The sequence below is a fragment of the Fundulus heteroclitus genome, chromosome 23 (genome assembly GCF_011125445.2).
Source record: "Fundulus heteroclitus isolate FHET01 chromosome 23, MU-UCD_Fhet_4.1, whole genome shotgun sequence".
Classification (NCBI taxonomy): Eukaryota; Metazoa; Chordata; class Actinopteri; order Cyprinodontiformes; family Fundulidae; genus Fundulus; species Fundulus heteroclitus.
In genome coordinates, this window is record NC_046383.1 from 31,240,157 (window position 1) to 31,256,822 (window position 16,666).

General features: G+C 42.3%; 1 protein-coding gene across 1 annotated transcript; it reads left to right on the forward strand.

The window, feature by feature from the left end:
* The first annotated feature begins 1,326 nt into the window (after nucleotides 1-1,326).
* LOC105929187 (endothelin B receptor-like) lies at nucleotides 1,327-15,954 on the forward strand. The gene is given in 8 exon segments (NM_001310000.1): nucleotides 1,327-1,405; nucleotides 6,744-7,211; nucleotides 9,020-9,132; nucleotides 9,275-9,479; nucleotides 12,006-12,155; nucleotides 13,945-14,078; nucleotides 14,199-14,307; nucleotides 15,758-15,954. Coding segments are annotated over 7 exon segments (1,242 nt in total). The 5' UTR covers nucleotides 1,327-1,405; nucleotides 6,744-6,821; the 3' UTR covers nucleotides 15,899-15,954.
* Nucleotides 15,955-16,666: the final 712 nt, after the last annotated feature.

The following is a 16,666-nucleotide window of genomic DNA, read 5'->3' on the forward strand; positions in this document are numbered from 1 at the left end:
AACAACAAGCTACAAAAGTTGCAAACTCCATCTAAAAGCTGGATGTTTGCTAGATCACTAGGAGGAGTCGACCAAGTCAGGCCCGCTAGTATTACCTACGTTAATGGGTAATACTTACATGCTAATGATGTTCTATAACATGTAAATATTACGGCCACGTGTTTAAAAACAGACATGAACAAAAAAGTACCTTTTCTTCCTCCCTTCCAACTTTCTTCTGGGCTTCTGGTTAAAATGTCTCAGGGTCTGGTCCCACCTGACTTGGTGGTCGACTTCCCCTAATGGTCTGCCGTAAGCACATATATACATACACTACCAGTCAAAAGTTTAGACTCACTTTGTTGTTCAATAGCTTTTCCTTATTTTTATGACGTTCAACATTGCAGATACATAGTGAAGACATCAAACTGTGACTCAGAAGTATATAGAATTATGGCTCGAACACAAAATCGTGAAGTAACTCGTAACTTCACAGGGAGTTCCCAGATGTAGTAATAGAAATAAAGACAAATCATTGAATGAGAAGGTGACTCCAAACTTTTGACTGGTTGATTAGGCCAATAAATATGTTTAATTTATCATAATGTCCTTTTTTTTTGCACCAATATAGAAGCCTGTCCCCCGGCCGTATTTTGTTAAATATTATGCGCTTCATACTATCTTCGTATTTGTTTATTGGAATTTATTTATTTAGTTAGTTATAAAACATTTTTCTTTTGTAATTTTTCCGGTTTGCTTCCGACTATTTTCTGTGACTATAGCATTTTTTTAATTATTATTTGCAGCGTTTTTCCTCTTACATTTGTTGCTTGTGTTTTGGAGTCGGCATCATCCACGTTTGCGCAGCGCGTTTGACCGTTTGTGGCGCGCTTGCACCTGTCGGCCACCGTCAGAAACGAACCTGATTTCTGCTCAGGGGGAAATTATATCGATATCTGTTCAAATAAAACACAAGCAAATCCCTACAGCAGTTCCATTGCGTAACTCTAACGGGTTATTTTATTGTTTTCGGCAAATGAACCAGACGTACAGTATACCCGGCACAGTATAACGAAATCTTAATGCGTAAAGTTGAGCCAAAGAAGGTAGGGGGCGGTCATTTGCGCGTTTGAACCGCGGCGCACAGACAGAAGGATGATGGTGTCTGGGATGTGATTGGCTGTTCTTCCAGCCTCCTTGGCTTGCAGCTATAAAATCATGGAGCCGTGGAGCCCAGAAGGAGCAGAGAGAGAAGTTTCCTCTGCGCCTGCTGCTGGGGGAGGAACCGGGAGCCGTGACACCAGGGAGGGACTGTTATAAAAGTTCGGTAATTCGTCCCAAATGATTGGCTTTTACATCGCTGGGACCAGATCGGCTCTTTGGGAATATTGATCCGAAAAGGTTGGAGCCCCAACACCGGAACTCCGTAAGTGTAGCTGATTATTCTTCTATCTGCTGGGAATCATCATAAACACTTGTTCCATTTCTGTTGGACTTTTGTCAAACCTAAAATTATACTAACTTGAATTTTGGGAATTTGTCAGATTAATTTATTTATTTATGAAATACAAACTTTTACAGTCAAAGCTAGAAGCACTTTTTCTTTCTTTTTTCTTTTTTTAACTCTCAGTATCGATCATAACCGCAGATAGATAGCGGAATCCAGTTGAATTAAATGTTCCAAAACCTTAATTGAAGCGGAGTCTCTGTCCAGATTTCGTTCAACTGGCTCTGGTATTACTTTACATGCATTGTGAAGAATTCATTTTAAAAATTAGTTTTTGGTGCATTGTTTTGCTTTTTGCCTGTTTTGTTAGCAGTAGTTTTTAAGTGTCACAGATAATTGGGCCTTGAGAGTTCCTACCAAAGTGTCACACTTTAGCTTAAAACAAAATGCACCCAGACGATAAGAAATCCATATATTTGGACACCAACTTAAATTTTTCATTTTTTGAATGAATTAAATTGGATCGTTTATGTAGATTTGACTCATATTCGTGCAATTTGGAGAATTATCCCAGTTATCTGCTGATGAGGAGCTGCGTGCGGTGAAAGCTCTTGACTTCTTTCCTCTCAGGCGTTGAACCTTTGACTTTGCTTTTCCGATGGATGCCTTCTCCTCTTATTGTTATTTATGAACTACGCAGCAGCCCAATTTCCTCGCTCATGGCCTCCTCTTGTGTGTGGGTGTGTGTGGTGGGGGTTGACCACTTTCAACACTCACCTCAAGCCTCTTTTTCTGCGACCACCGGTTCCAAAACGTAATCACGCATGTTCTGACCACCAACAGAACCCCCCTCAGCTCTTTTCAGCCAGCAGCTTGCCAACTCCCCCCCTCCCCCCACTCTCCTTATTTCTAGAAAATGGAGCCATCAGAGCTGAAGGTCAGAGATGGGTTGTAAAGTTAAATCTAATAGAATAAAAGGATCAGTTTCCTAATGAAATCAGAATATTTTGCCCCAATATACTCTAATGAGCTGCCATGTTATCCAACACAAAGGCATCATTCACAGGGGGGGATATTTCTACGGACGGGGGCTAAATAACATTAAAACTGGTTTAATGTGATACGTGCATCGACTCGCCCATGCCTTTCCGTCTTTGTGTGTCTCTGATGGAGAAATCAATTGCTGCGCTGAACAACAGTTATCCTTGTCCAGTTGAGGTTGTTCTGTTTTTGCTTTTAGGAGTGCGTCGGCGTAGACTTTGTGAATCCCCTCGTATTTCTGCGCTAAAGAGGCACATGCTCTTCTGTCCAAACTTCTGCCGTCCTAATGAGAGTTGTGTACTGGCAGTTTTTTTGTGTGAACGTGCCCTCCGATCGCGTGCTGCCCCCACTCTCTGAAAGTGGCCATCACAGTCAAACGGCTCATTTACCCCCGAGATGCCCAGAGGGGGGCATTTCTTAGGGATACACATGATTCTTTAGAGGCTCAGAGCCAAAATCTGTCCAAGAAATAAAGAATCTCTGTCTCGCACACTTGGACACACAGAAACTCTGCTCTTCATTAAACTGCAGTTATCACTGGACCATTTGTCTTTCTCACTGTTCTTTCACTGACCCCTATCTCCTTTTTATTGTATCAAATAACATGGTTTGTGTCCCTGTGCTTATCTGTAGGTGTGGGTGTTTTTTTTTTTTTTAAATTAATAGTCCTGGAATGTATTAAATGAAGCCTCTTGTTTTTGGAGGGCAAAGCGTGACTTGAAACCATTGAAATAATCAAGATGGAAAGAAATTGCTCTTGTAGGTTACGTCAGTCGGAGTAGGAATTTCATCAAACACTTCATTTATTTTAGTGATTTAATTCAAAATTTAAAGTCATGTGCAACAACGTAGATTCATTACCCACAGAGGGATTACATTTTATTTCTGGTAATTTCAATGATTGTGGTTTACTGCTGATTTAAAAAAAAAAAAAAAACAATTGCAGTTTTTCAGACCGGTTAAAATGTTTTATTTTATTTTTGTGATATCAGCCTACTGAGAAGTGTGTCCATGTTCTGTACAGTATATATGCTGAGCTTCAGTTTGCATAGATTACTGTATATTGAGGTGTTGCATGGAGTTGTGTGGTTCTGCTGAGGCGTTAAGGAAGCCCAGATTGCTTTGTCAGTGGTCATAAGCTTGCCTACCTTGTTGGGTCAGCTACCTCTCATCGTCGTCTTGATAATACTCCATATGCTGTTTTCTATAAGGTTCAGGAGAGTTTGCTGGCCACTCAAGCACAATAATGCCACTGTCATTACAGCGGAGCCTGGTACTTGTGGAAGTTCCCTGTTACCTTTTTTTGCCAAACTTTTTCCTTGCACTCAACTTTCCATTAACCTCCCCTGAAGTCTTGAGTGGGCTTTGCTTCACAATCCTGTCAAGGCTGCAGTTATTCGTTTTGCCTGTGAAACATTTCTACAGCAGGTTTTTCTCCCACTCCGCTTTACCTTTGATATTCTTGGATTCAGCACTGTTTGAACAGCCTGCTTCCTTAGACATGACTCTTTGGGGCTTCCCTCCTTAATGGAAAGGTCAGAAGATGTCCCTGTGTTTTTTTTGTTAGCAATAAGATAATATTTCTGTACCAGAAAGTTTTAATGGGTCTTACCTAATGTTCCAATGTACCCAGAAAACAAAAAATTAGTTAATATTAGCTACAAACATCAAAAGTAACAGAAGTAAGTGCTTGAAATATACACATCTGGGTTTATTGCAAACAAAGTTTCAGTATTTGAAATTAAATACTAAAATGAATGAGCTCTTGAAGAAATTAAGATCAACCTGTAAATTTAAACACAGCAAAGATGCACTTGCCCCACCTGTTGCTGCACACTGCCAGTCAGCTGGCTAAAGGATAGGATTCAACATGTTTCCCTTACTTGGAAATAAACACGGACATGACCAGGAAACTAAAGGCCCCCCATCAGCGCTATTTATATAAAACTGTTTTAAAACTAAAACTGATGTGAGCTTCCAGTGTTTCTCTACAAACAGCAGGGTAATAGTCAATATGCTGGGGGGGGGGTTTCAGCTGCAGTGAGAATAATTGTTGCTTTCCTGGTTTAAATGAAACTATTGAGATAAAGTTTTCACTTTTGTTTAAAAATATCGGTATTAATACTGTGAAACCGGCGTATTTCTACTGACATTATGCTGCTGTAACAATCTCATGCTGCTCAGTGCCAGACACATGCAGCTTGTATAACATATAAGATTAGCCATGCGTGTCTGACACATTACAGGTGTGGTAAACGCCTTGGAGGATGAGATTTTCTCTGATCACGACGAGGACTCAGGGCAGTCCATATGACGTTGTTTTTGTATTTCATTTCCAGCAGGACCTTGGTTCTTAGCTATCAAAAGTAGGAGTGTTGCTCGTTCCTCGTATGTGGTTGGATAAGCAGGCTGCACGGGACTCAAAGGTTTTTCAAAAGGCAAGAAGCAAAAGGGGATTATTTTCCACCTGTAAACCATTTGTAATTCAAAGTCTTCAAGAATCACTTTAAGCAACATCTCAGATAACATCTTGTTTTATTGTGGTTTTATTTTAGCCACGGGAACTCTTCTGCTCCCATAGAGAAGCAAATTTCAGACTCGAAAACCAACAGAGAAAAAGTTCAAATCACAGCAAGGCACCGTTGTACTCTTATTATTAGATTATTACATCCTTGTTATATCAGTGACTATGAAAATGCTGCTTTTTAAAGCGGAAATAAAGCTTTATCATATAGGGTCAAATCTAGCTGTGATCATTCAAAAACTCACTGAGGTGGTCGCGTTCCCGCACCTAAATCTAATGCCATGGTTGTTTATTTGCACCGAGAGCAGGGGAGCGAGATCTGATCTCAAGCAACCCTCAAAGGAACCTAAGCAGAGGCATGCTGATGTCCGGCCTGGACTGAGACGCTCTGTTTAACGGATCAGGCAAGACGTACACTAATTCCAGGTGTCAACAACTTTAACAGAGCAGGATCAGGCTCAAATGACAGGCTGAACTGGGATTGGACACGCAGTCAAAGCTTCATTAAATCAGAACAATCTGAGAATAAATGCCCACTGAAGACCAAACTGACGTCCTGATGGCACTTGGGTTAACGCGTCTGGATTTATCCCTCTCCTGTGTAATTTTCTATAAATTGTAACCAGAGAGAATCTAGGAGAAATTGTGACGGTTGCTGCCGGTGGGTGAGTGAAGTTACTGATCCCACTGGATCATTGCTGGTTTAGTCCACGCCTCCTGACTATCTCAGGAAAACCAACAACTGCTCAAAAGGGACTCATCATAAATCAACCTTTTTATCTCTGGAGCTACAGGAAATTCTGAACCAACGTTCCTCGTTCTCGAACCCATTGAAGTGTGAGACTTTTACTCCAAAGGTCAGCTGGGATCTAAGTAATTTGAAGCCTACTCTTGCAATAAACTATGTGTGAAAATGAGTCTTTTCAAAGCACAAAACGTCCCTATTTCATCGTTGGTTCAGGTTGGTGAGCAACATGAAACCTACTCTTGTAATAATAAAACATACATGTAAAATAGACTCCTGTATTTGAAGAGTACACTATTTGTCACATTTACATTTAGAAACAAAGTAACCTCTAAACCCTTCAGGAAGTCAAATTATAACTTTTTTCTTTTTGCGATCCACAGTGTGACATACTTTTGAAGAGTTGTCTGTGAGCTCTACTTTGACTGTCCGAGTTTAAACCTTTTCCTCTGAGGGCCAAATTTTTACATCCAAAAAGCTGGTTGCCATGGTTATTTCCACCTTTTTCTTGAAGCAGGTGTGAGAGGTCGAACACAGCACCACACTTTCTCTCATTGAAACAAGCAAAGGTACACAAGATTCAGCAATACAAACTATCGGGTCCTGTTGGAAGGCTTTTACTCAAAGTGAGAGAATTCAGTAGTATTAGACTAATAAATTTAGGCCGATTAAAACATTGCAACTAGGAAAACCATCCATGACTGAAAAGAAAATAGATTTGTCTCCAATCAGAAAGTTGCATTGGTTGACCATGTGCCGTCTTCTCTTCAGGTTTCAATAAAACTGGCAGAAAAAAGGTTCTAAATAAAGAAGAAATATGTTAAGAGGTGGAGAGTTGTTGTTTTTTTAAAGAAAGATGCAGCACTGTGCTCTGAACTGCCCTTTATGCATTGCTACGGGAGACGGCAATTTGCATATTGCTCCTACTGTCTTTTTTTTATATATAAAAACATGCCGCAAATTGTTTGTATTTGCTCAACACAATGCTGGATGTGTTTGTCCTGCAGGACACACGAGATTGGACAGACCCTGAGCAGCATCTGGTGCACTCGTGAGTTTCTGTGACAGCGCACGGCTTGGTGAAAATGAGGGCCATTGTGCTGCTGCTGTGTCTGCTGATGGCAGCGGAGGCCGGAGCCTCGAGGTTAGTTCGTGACTCCCAGAGCGTTCCCGACCCCCTAGAAACCTCCAAGGGCAACGTGTCTGTCCAGCTTCCGCCCCCGCAGCCGGGCCGCCCGCGGACCCCCTTCCCTCCCATGTGCATAAAGCAAACAGAGATCAAACACGCCTTCAAGTACGTGAACACCATCATTTCCTGCCTGATCTTCGTGGTGGGGATCATCGGCAACTCGACGCTGCTCAGGATCATCTACAGGAACAAGTGCATGAGGAACGGACCCAATGTGCTGATCGGCAGCCTGGCCCTGGGAGACCTGCTTTATATAATCATTGCCATCCCCATCAATGTGTATAAGGTAATCAGATTTCTAAATCCTGTCTGCGTTTGACTCCAGCTTCCTTTCTGTTTCTGCGAATAACGGTTGATGTCTGTCAGAACTGAGGCCAAGAAAAAAAAGACTTTCTGGAAGTCATAATTATATTAAAATAGAGGTCCTAAGTTGTTCCGCTCACATTAACTAGATTTATATTTTGCGCACGACAGTCAATCGTAATTAGGAATTTAGGCTTTTCTACTCTTAATTAGTTATATTTATTTTACAGGCCGGCTCCGGTTGCATTTTAATGTGATCTCTAAACAGAAAGCCTTCTTTTAAATATGAAGCAACACACAATTCTAATGTTTTCCTTTGCCTCATCATTGGTTAGTTAAATGTGTTCCCATGAAAGAAAAAGTAACAATTTATTCTAAGGAATATCCATTATCCATTACCTTAAGTATATATATATATATATATATATATATATATATATATATATATATATATATATATATATATATATATATATATATATGTGTGTGTGTGTGTATAATCGCTTTGTAAACATAGTCGTACCTCCTCAATTGTTCCACAATTTTTTATATTAGAACCACAATCTCCGGTGAAATCTACTGGGAATTTCCTGGATCAACACAAAGTAGGAAACGAGAAGAAGATGGTTTTCAAAATGTTTAAAAAAATAAATAAAGCAAACCTGTAAGGTGAACCGTGCATTTCTATTCGGCCCCTTTTACTCTGATACCCAGAAATGAAATGAAGTGCAGCACTTTGCCTTCAGAGGACATTGAATTAGTAAATCCACCAGTGAAATTCTGCCTCAGTTGGTATGTGGAGGTCTCAAAGGTTTATTGATGAAAGCCCATGAACCAGCAGCATCAAAAGCACCTGTGGTCACTGCACATATGTTATAAATGCTTTACGTGGGTGAAACACGGCACAGTCCCCTGAACACATAATTCCCACGATGAAACATGGCGGTGGAGCGACGCGCCGTTTGGTGCGTTTCTTCATCAGCACCAGAAGCCAGTCAGAGTTAATGGACAGCAGAGGAAGCTTAAAACAGGGAAGTCCAGGAGGAAGACCTATTAGGAGGTGCTAAAGGCTTAGGACCGGAGCAGAGGTTCTCCTTCCAGCAGCGTGGCGACGCCAAACATACAACCAGGGCTGTAATGGAAGGGTTTATACCAAAGCATATTCATGTTGTTTGGATTGCTCCGTTATTGTCTAGACCCAAATTTCTGTCTCTAGATGTGCAAAGCTCAAAGAGACACGCAGCAACAGATTTGCAGCCATAATGGCAGCAGAGGATGCTTCTACAAAACAGTGACTCAGCTTAGGCTTGTAAATCTCTCTACTTCTGGTGGTAAGAGTTGCTGGAATCACATGAATTATGTTTTCCGTTTGTCTTTACAGCGAGCAAAAATAACAGAGACCCTTGATTTTGATTCTTTTTGCCAGTGTAGCAGCCTTAAGCGTACTGTTACAAAGAAAGAAAAAAATACTGCAATTTATTGTTATTCAATCCCTTTAAAACCCGCAGAATAATTAAATTTGGAGGCTTATTTGTTGTTACTCGCTCAGTCCAGACTTGAACCGAACTTGTTCCCCCACCGGGAGCCGGACCACAGCGAGGAGCGGCCCTCTGCTGTAGGCTTTGGCGTTGACTGAATTCATTTTGCAAGAATTAAAGACAAAAGGGCCCCTAAATGAACCTCAAAGAGAGCCGTCTGCGTGTTTGCACAGGTGATGCTGACATTTCTCTCATTGCAAGCCTCTTCTCTTCCCTCTCTTGTTTTATTTTTTTATTTTTTTTTCAACCCTAGCTAATAGCTGAGGACTGGCCGTTTGGCGTGTACGTCTGTAAGCTGATGCCGTTCATCCAGAAAGCCTCAGTGGGGATCACCGTCCTCAGCCTGTGTGCTCTGAGCATTGACCGGTGAGCCCACACACACACACACACACACACACACACACACACACACACACACACACACACACACACACACACACACACTCCCTGTTGACAGCAGATGTGGACACAGTGGAGTCAACGTGCTTGCGTTTAAACCCCCCGTCAGGTACCACGCTGTGACATCATGGAGCAGGGTGAAGGGGATGGGGATCCCTCTGTGGAAGGCAGTGGAGGTGACCCTGATCTGGCTGGCTGCCGTGGTGCTGGCCGTCCCCGAGGCGCTGGCGTTCGACATGATGGAGATGTCCTACAGAGGCAACAAGCTGCGCATCTGCCTGCTGCACCCGGAGCAGGCCTCCAGCTTTATGAGGGTACGTGGCAGCCGAACATCCTTGTCTGTCCTGTCGTTCCTCGTAAAGTTGTTCCGGCAATAGATACATCATCATAGCTGATTTTATTCTCGCATGCTTTTATGACTCTGGGTCATTTTACCCTGCTGCCCATTTGTCACCCCCATTTCATAGCCAGGGATTGTTGTTTTTTATTCCTTCATTCTTCGTTTTATACTTAAAAAACAGCGTACTTAATCGATGGCGATCTGTTTATTTTCCTTTGTCATTAAGTGTTTTTTTGTGTTATGCAGATAAATATTCAGAAAATGCTCCGATCGCTGTATAATCGAATTTAATTGTGCCTTCCTTTCTGAATGCTTTACACTATACCCTGTTTCTTTTTGTTATGATTTCTTACCCTGCTTGGCTCAACCTCTGTGACAAATTATGATCCACGTTCAAACTCAAATAGCTCTGTTCGACCTCCTGCTATTAGATAATGTAAATAAGTATGCGTAGAATAGAGAAAATGTTTTTCCATCAAAGTGAGTATGACACTTCGGGCCTAGAAGCCACACAATGATGCCTGGCCAGAATAAAAACACATTAAAATTAATAAACAAAATATTACATTTACACTATAATAAAAAGGGCTATATTAGGCTTAACTGGTTTATAGTCTTTAGTCATTTAATCCTGCGTGTCTGTAGGATACCTTATTACCTAGGCAGATTTAGAGTATAAATTATTTTTATATTTGAGATTCTCATTGTTAAGATAATCTTAAGTAAAAAATACCACAAATGTTTTGGAGTCTGGACTTAAATCTGATAGAAATGGATTTGCCCATGCCCATAACCCTCCAGTGTACCTGAATTAAAACAATTCATCAAAGAAGAGCCAAAACTCCTCCCCACCGATGTGAAATAAAGTTGTTGCCACTAAGGGAGGCACGAAAAAAAAAAAAAAGGATTGTTCATAATTTGGGCCAACCTGCTTTGTTAGGGCTGAATCTGGGCCTGATGTATGTGTTAAAAAGTCCCATTATCAACATATTATTGCTGGCCTAAATAAAGAAGAGAGTTGGCTGAACTTCCAAAACCCCTAAATCAAAAGTTCAAGGACTTCCAGCATTCGGAGGTTTTTGACAGAGACGCCGACAACAAACGGGAACTGCAGGGAAGAAAGACACAGCGTGTGCAGCTCATGAACCGTATCCCCTGTTGAAGCGACTCCTTCGCCTTTACATCAGAGTTGTCATGTTTATCATCTTAGCTTAGCATGTGAGCAGGCCGGCACGCAGCTATTGGCAACCTTGCATCTGATAAATGGTGCAAAAACAATCGCCTCGAGGGTGTTGGGAATGGACGTGATAAGGCGTTATCATCGGAGTCAGACCCATCACTCCATGCATAGGCGCCATGCATGCTTGCACACAGTCTCTAAAGCAATCTATATTGGAGTTAATTTAATTTCAGTCCACTAACAATATTGGAAGGTGACTAGCTGTGGTATTACAGCGATAACACAAGAAGACAAACTACTTCTGACACCGACAGTACCAAGCACTTGGGGGGGGGGGGGTCATCTATCATCAATTGAGATAAGGAGGAAGAAAACTCATAAAAACATGAACAGTTCAGTATGTAGAAGAACTGCAGCCTTTTCTTTCCTGGAGATGGGACCAGAACGCAGATTGTCCGGCAGAAATGTTGTTTGCACGCATCAGTGTGAGCACATGGTCAAAATTATCCCCTTCTTTTACTTGTGTGTGGTAGGAGCGAGTCAAATGAAAGCGTTGGCTTGTTGTCTGGGTGCACCTGGTGTTACTTTCCAGTTCAAAATGTTAACAGCATGGTTCACTTCAAAGCGAAGAGCCCGGACATTCGGTTCGTTTAATCAGGGCCTCCTTTTGTCTTTGCCAGAAAGTAATCAGAGAATGCAACAACACACCGCAGCGCACTCTGCACGTAAATCATCCTAATGTGACCGCTTCTCGTGATCTTCGCGCTGAATTCAGAACGCTGCACAGGAAGACGGAAATTGCGAAGAAATGTCAAACATGTGACCTCTTTATGTCAGAGTTGTGTTTGATAAAACGAACAGACATGCCTGTTGTAGAGGAAATTTTTCTCTAATCAGGATTCTTCAAAAGGAAGAATCCTGATTATAGAAAGTTCAAAGCTCGTTTTAAGTTATTTGAGCAGAGTATCAAGCTTTAAAACTGTACTTTTGTGTCTTTTTGATACCGTTTCAGAGTGTATAAGCAAAGAAAGGATCATTTCTTTGACTATATTTGCATGAACAACCTGGAATATGTTGTTTTCTGCCTTTTGATGTTTCTGTATTTTGTCCCTCTCTTCCCTCTGTCTCTCTAATGCTTTTCTTTCCTCTGTAATGTTTTTTTTGTTCCTGTACAGCATTTTCCTCTTGTTACTGAAAAGTGCTTTCTAAACCTGCCTTGCCTTTAAAGTACAGCTTCTTTAGCCATAACGAAATGATTTGTGCGATGCAGTTTGATCTGCAACTGGTTGCGTTTTTCTTCTCCTCTTCGTTTTTCTCCAGTTCTACCAGGAAGTCAAAGATTGGTGGCTGTTCGGCTTCTATTTCTGCCTGCCGCTGGCCTGCACAGGAATCTTCTATACGCTCATGTCCTGCGAGATGCTCAGTCGCAAGAAAGGCATGCGGATCGCACTGAACGATCACATGAAACAGGTATGCATGGGGGGGAAAAAACTGACAGCAGTGATTAACACCGTTTCAAATTATGGGCTGGATTTAATTTTTTTTAAGTGGGATCCTGAGGGGAGCGGTTAGGAGCAGTCAGTATCTTACCTTCAGTAGATACAGTTATGTACAAAAGGACAGACACCTTTTTTATTTATCTGGAAATAAAAAAGATGATCTGGTCTTATAAATATAAATAAAATCTAACCTGAACAGTACACGTAATTATTATTTATGAAGTGTAAATGAAGCCACACCAAAAAAGTTTGTTGCTACTTGGAAACCTGGCTATAGCTAACCTGACTCCGCCAGATAGATTTGCTCCGCATATCCATCTGGAAACCTTCTGTTGAAGTAATTTTGGGAAGGGGCGAAAATACTGGTTAGCTGATTGGCCTATGTTGGTGATAGACGGGCCAAATAAACCAATCAGATTCGTCGTCGCTCGTAACAGAGCGACGACGAAAACACAACCACAAGCCAAGCTACTCTTGCTGCTGCAGCTAAAGGCTCGTTAGCTCAGCAAAGAAATACTCTGTAATTCCGATAAAACTTGCTCGATAGCCACGCTAACGCTAGTTTCATCGGCTGAAGCCGCCATGTTCTTTAGACTGAACTGTCGCGCATCTCATTGCGTCACACCTCAACCCGCCTCAAAGCCAACGCTGATTGGACGTTCGTTTGGTGAACGGCTCCAAATTTTCTTTAACGGAGAGTAGCCAGACTGATCTGCGAGTGAAACCTTGAAAGCTCGCGAGATCAGGATGGTCTCACGAGGCTAGGCTATAGCAGCAAAGACTTGAAATCGTTGGGCTTTTTCTTTCCTCTTTATCGGTTTCTCCCATTATTGTGGAGGAATTATGGTTTGCTCTTTATTTAGACAACTTCACTTCAATGTCAGCGTGACCATAGCCAAGCTTCAGCTGTCAGACAGATGGTCTCTCCTTTGACTCTATAGACCTCTGCAGCATACAGAGGGCTTCCTGGTTGACTCGATGTCTGCAATGTGCCGACTTTGAGTTGCGGTAAAACGAGCCCAAACACCACCTCTCACCAAAGTGGTTGATTGCTGATTTGGTTTTTACCAAATTAAGGCCTATGCAGCACTTCCAAACGTCTGTACTTTATTATTTTCTGTCTAAATTTAACATTATTACAGAGTTGAATTCAGATGCTGTTTTCCCAGCCTACCTTTTGTAGCATTTCCCCAGAAAACCCAAGCTAATGAGCATTGCTTATTCTCTCTTTTTTTGAATTGCACTAGCATGGACTTTAATATTTTACATGCTAACAAAGACCCGTCGAGCCTGAGCTGCAGCTTTTGGCATTTTTGCTGCTTCTCTGAGCACTGGGGTAAAGTACCTGAGACCTCCACTCCTTACAAGACTGGAAACGACCTTAAATGTTTTCAGCTGGTGAAAAAAAATCTTCCTGTTGATATTTGACTTTTGATGGTTTGCAAATGGCTTCCTGGCCCTTCCCAGATTATTGGCCAGCAGCCATTGCTTCTCTCACTGGTGATTATTCTCCGTTTTGGGTATTGTGTTACCACTAAGTTGTATGCATCAGACTTGAAAACTTCTAAAACTCATCCCTTTGTTGAGGATGGGTTCCTTGGTGGTGAGTAGTTAATTAGTGCTCATTCAAACACTTAAAATCTAGTAAAGCAAGAAAATGGTTAAGAATTTCAGGGTTATCTCAATTAGTGAAAACATTGACTGTTCATATGTTCCCTGATAAACCCCATTTTAAGCTTGTCTGTGTGTTTGTGGTGCAGCGGAGGGAAGTGGCGAAGACGGTGTTCTGCCTGGTGCTGATCTTTGCCTTCTGCTGGCTGCCCCTTCATCTCAGCCGCATTCTGAAGAAAACCTTCTACGATCAAAATGACCCCAACCGCTGCGAGCTGCTCAGGTAGGCACACAGATTTCCGCCACAACACCCGTAAAAAGTCTAATGAGAAGCCATTGTTCTCGCTCCGTTGGCTTCCTGTGCTCTTTACAGTAAACTCTGCCCTTCCCCCCTCTCTGTCAGTTTCCTTTTAGTGATGGATTACATCGGTATCAACATGGCCTCCCTAAACTCCTGCATTAACCCGATTGCCCTCTACTTTGTCAGCCAGAAGTTTAAGAATTGTTTCCAGGTAAGAAGGAACCCTTTGGTGTCACAGAAAGGGAGTTGTGAGAAAACGCAGTGCTCCCCTCGAAGGTTTTTTACGTTTTTTTTTTTTTTTTTTTGTCACGTTACAACCACAAACGTCAACATATTTTACAAATTAAAATCTGGAAAATGTGGTAAGCATTTGTACTTAGCCCCCCCCCCCCCCTGGGTCAGTACTTTGAAGTCCAAGCTCTGTAGAGTGTACAGAAAGCGTCTTTGAACAGCAACGTTTAGGTCTTGCCACAGATTCTCAGTTGGATTCAGGTCTGGACTTTCAGGCCATGCTAACAGGCTGAAGGTGAACCTCTGCCTCAGTCTCAACTCTTTCGCAGCCTTTCTTCCACCGTTGCCCTCTATCAGCAATGGCCTTGCATTTTGCATGTCTCCCACACCCAGAGCAACATCTTCCACATGTTTGCAGCATGGCCTAAGGCTTGTAGCAAACTGCAGGACTTCTCAAGGCTATCTCACCACAATGCTTATTTTCCTGCCACTCTTCCACATAGAAAGACAAAAAGTCGGCCGTGGATCTCTGCAGTTCCTCCAGAGTCACTGTGGGGTTCTTTGCTGTCTCTCAGTCAGATTATTCAATCTCAAAGTGGACGGACATTTTTTGATGAAGGATTGAACAGTTCAATGTCCAAAGATTCAAATGTTAATTTTGGCCACCTAACTCTGCTTTGAATGTCTCCACAACTTTATCGCCGACCGGTCCACTGTGTTCTTTGTTCCTCATGATGCTCTTTGTTCTCTAATGTTCTCTAAGACACCTATGAGGCATTAACTGAACCACTGGATTTTTAATACAGGGATTAAATGACACACATGTGGGCTTTATATACTAATTGGGGGACTTCTGCAGTTATTTGGTTCATTTAGGGGCATCAGAGTAAGGAGGCTGAATACTTCTGCCTGTCACAGTTTTGGGATTTTCATTTGTAAAGAATTTTGAAAACCACGTTTCATTTTTCTGCCACTTCTGAATAGTTGGTTTGTCACCTAAAATACCGATACACTGCAGTTTGTGGTTGTAACGTTACACAGTGCAAAAAGCGAACTAAAAGTAAGTAAAATGTTCTTAAAATTTGTATATATTTCCTTGATTTCAGCAGCTAAATAAGACTATTTGCCAATGGAATGAGAATTTCTACCCCTAAAATAAGATAATTAGACATCCTGCACTTGGAATAAGGTGATGGAGATGAATTGTTCTTATTTTAAGTGCAAAAATCTTATTCCATTGGCAAATAATCTGATTTACCAGCTCAAATCAATGAAAAAAAGCTAATTTCAAGAGGATTTTATCAACTTTAAGTTCCCTTTTTGCAGTGTGGTTGTAACGTGACACAGCGTAAAGAATAGAAGAAGAGTTGTGAAAACCTTTTTGAAAGAACGAAACATTTTTGACCCCAGCACGTGTTCTTGCCTCGTAGTCTTGCCTGTGCTGCTGGTGCTACAGAACGTCTCCGCTGGACGAGCGCTGCTCCGGAGGTCGCCTGCAGAGGTCCTGCCACGGGAACGGACTGGACCGCTCCAGCTCCCGCTCCAGCCAGAAATACACGAGCTCCTCATAAAAGACAACGCACGCAAACCGCTCACTCCACCTTCAAAGCACAAAAAAAAAAAAAAACGACATTCCCATCAGCCTTCGCCAATCCGGAGAACCAGCGGCGTCACTGCCAACCAAGTCAGGAGCGGGGAGAACGGAGCCGGGTGGAGGCCGTCTCCGCGGAGCTCACAACGGACTGAACGACTCAGCGATCAACCCCAAAGCTGGAGGATAAAACTACAGGACTGTACCTGTTCAAGCTCTTATAATTCATACAAAAGCTGTGCTGCCAACCAATGACGCATGGATGTGTTCGAGGCTGGTCCAGAGGATACAAGGCCTCTCCGCGGACCACAAAGGTAACTGTATCTGTAGCACGTTAGGTCAAGCCACTTGTAAATCTATGTACAGGGTTATTCACATGTAGAATACAGACTTTTGCCTATATCTAGCCAGGTTGCTTTGTATATGAATAAGCACCGATCGGCCCCGTTGGTGAAGCTTTAATACCTCGTCGGGAGCGTGGAAACTGTGACGCAGAGTCATCTGAGACTCAAAGGACTGGGACCTTTAGGGTCGGCCCCCTCCGAGGCCCCGGTCGCTGTCGAGACATCAAAGACCGGCAAGCCACTTATCTGGCAAAGACGTAGTTCTTGCTCGACGCTCGGACGCATTGTTCGCCTAATCTCCCGGCAAAACGGGAAACTCGGAGTCATGTGGAGGGTTGCTCAGTAGAAATCTGTTTCATCACTGCTTTTAAGTCATGAGGGCGCTGCTGTTGTCCAAGAAAACA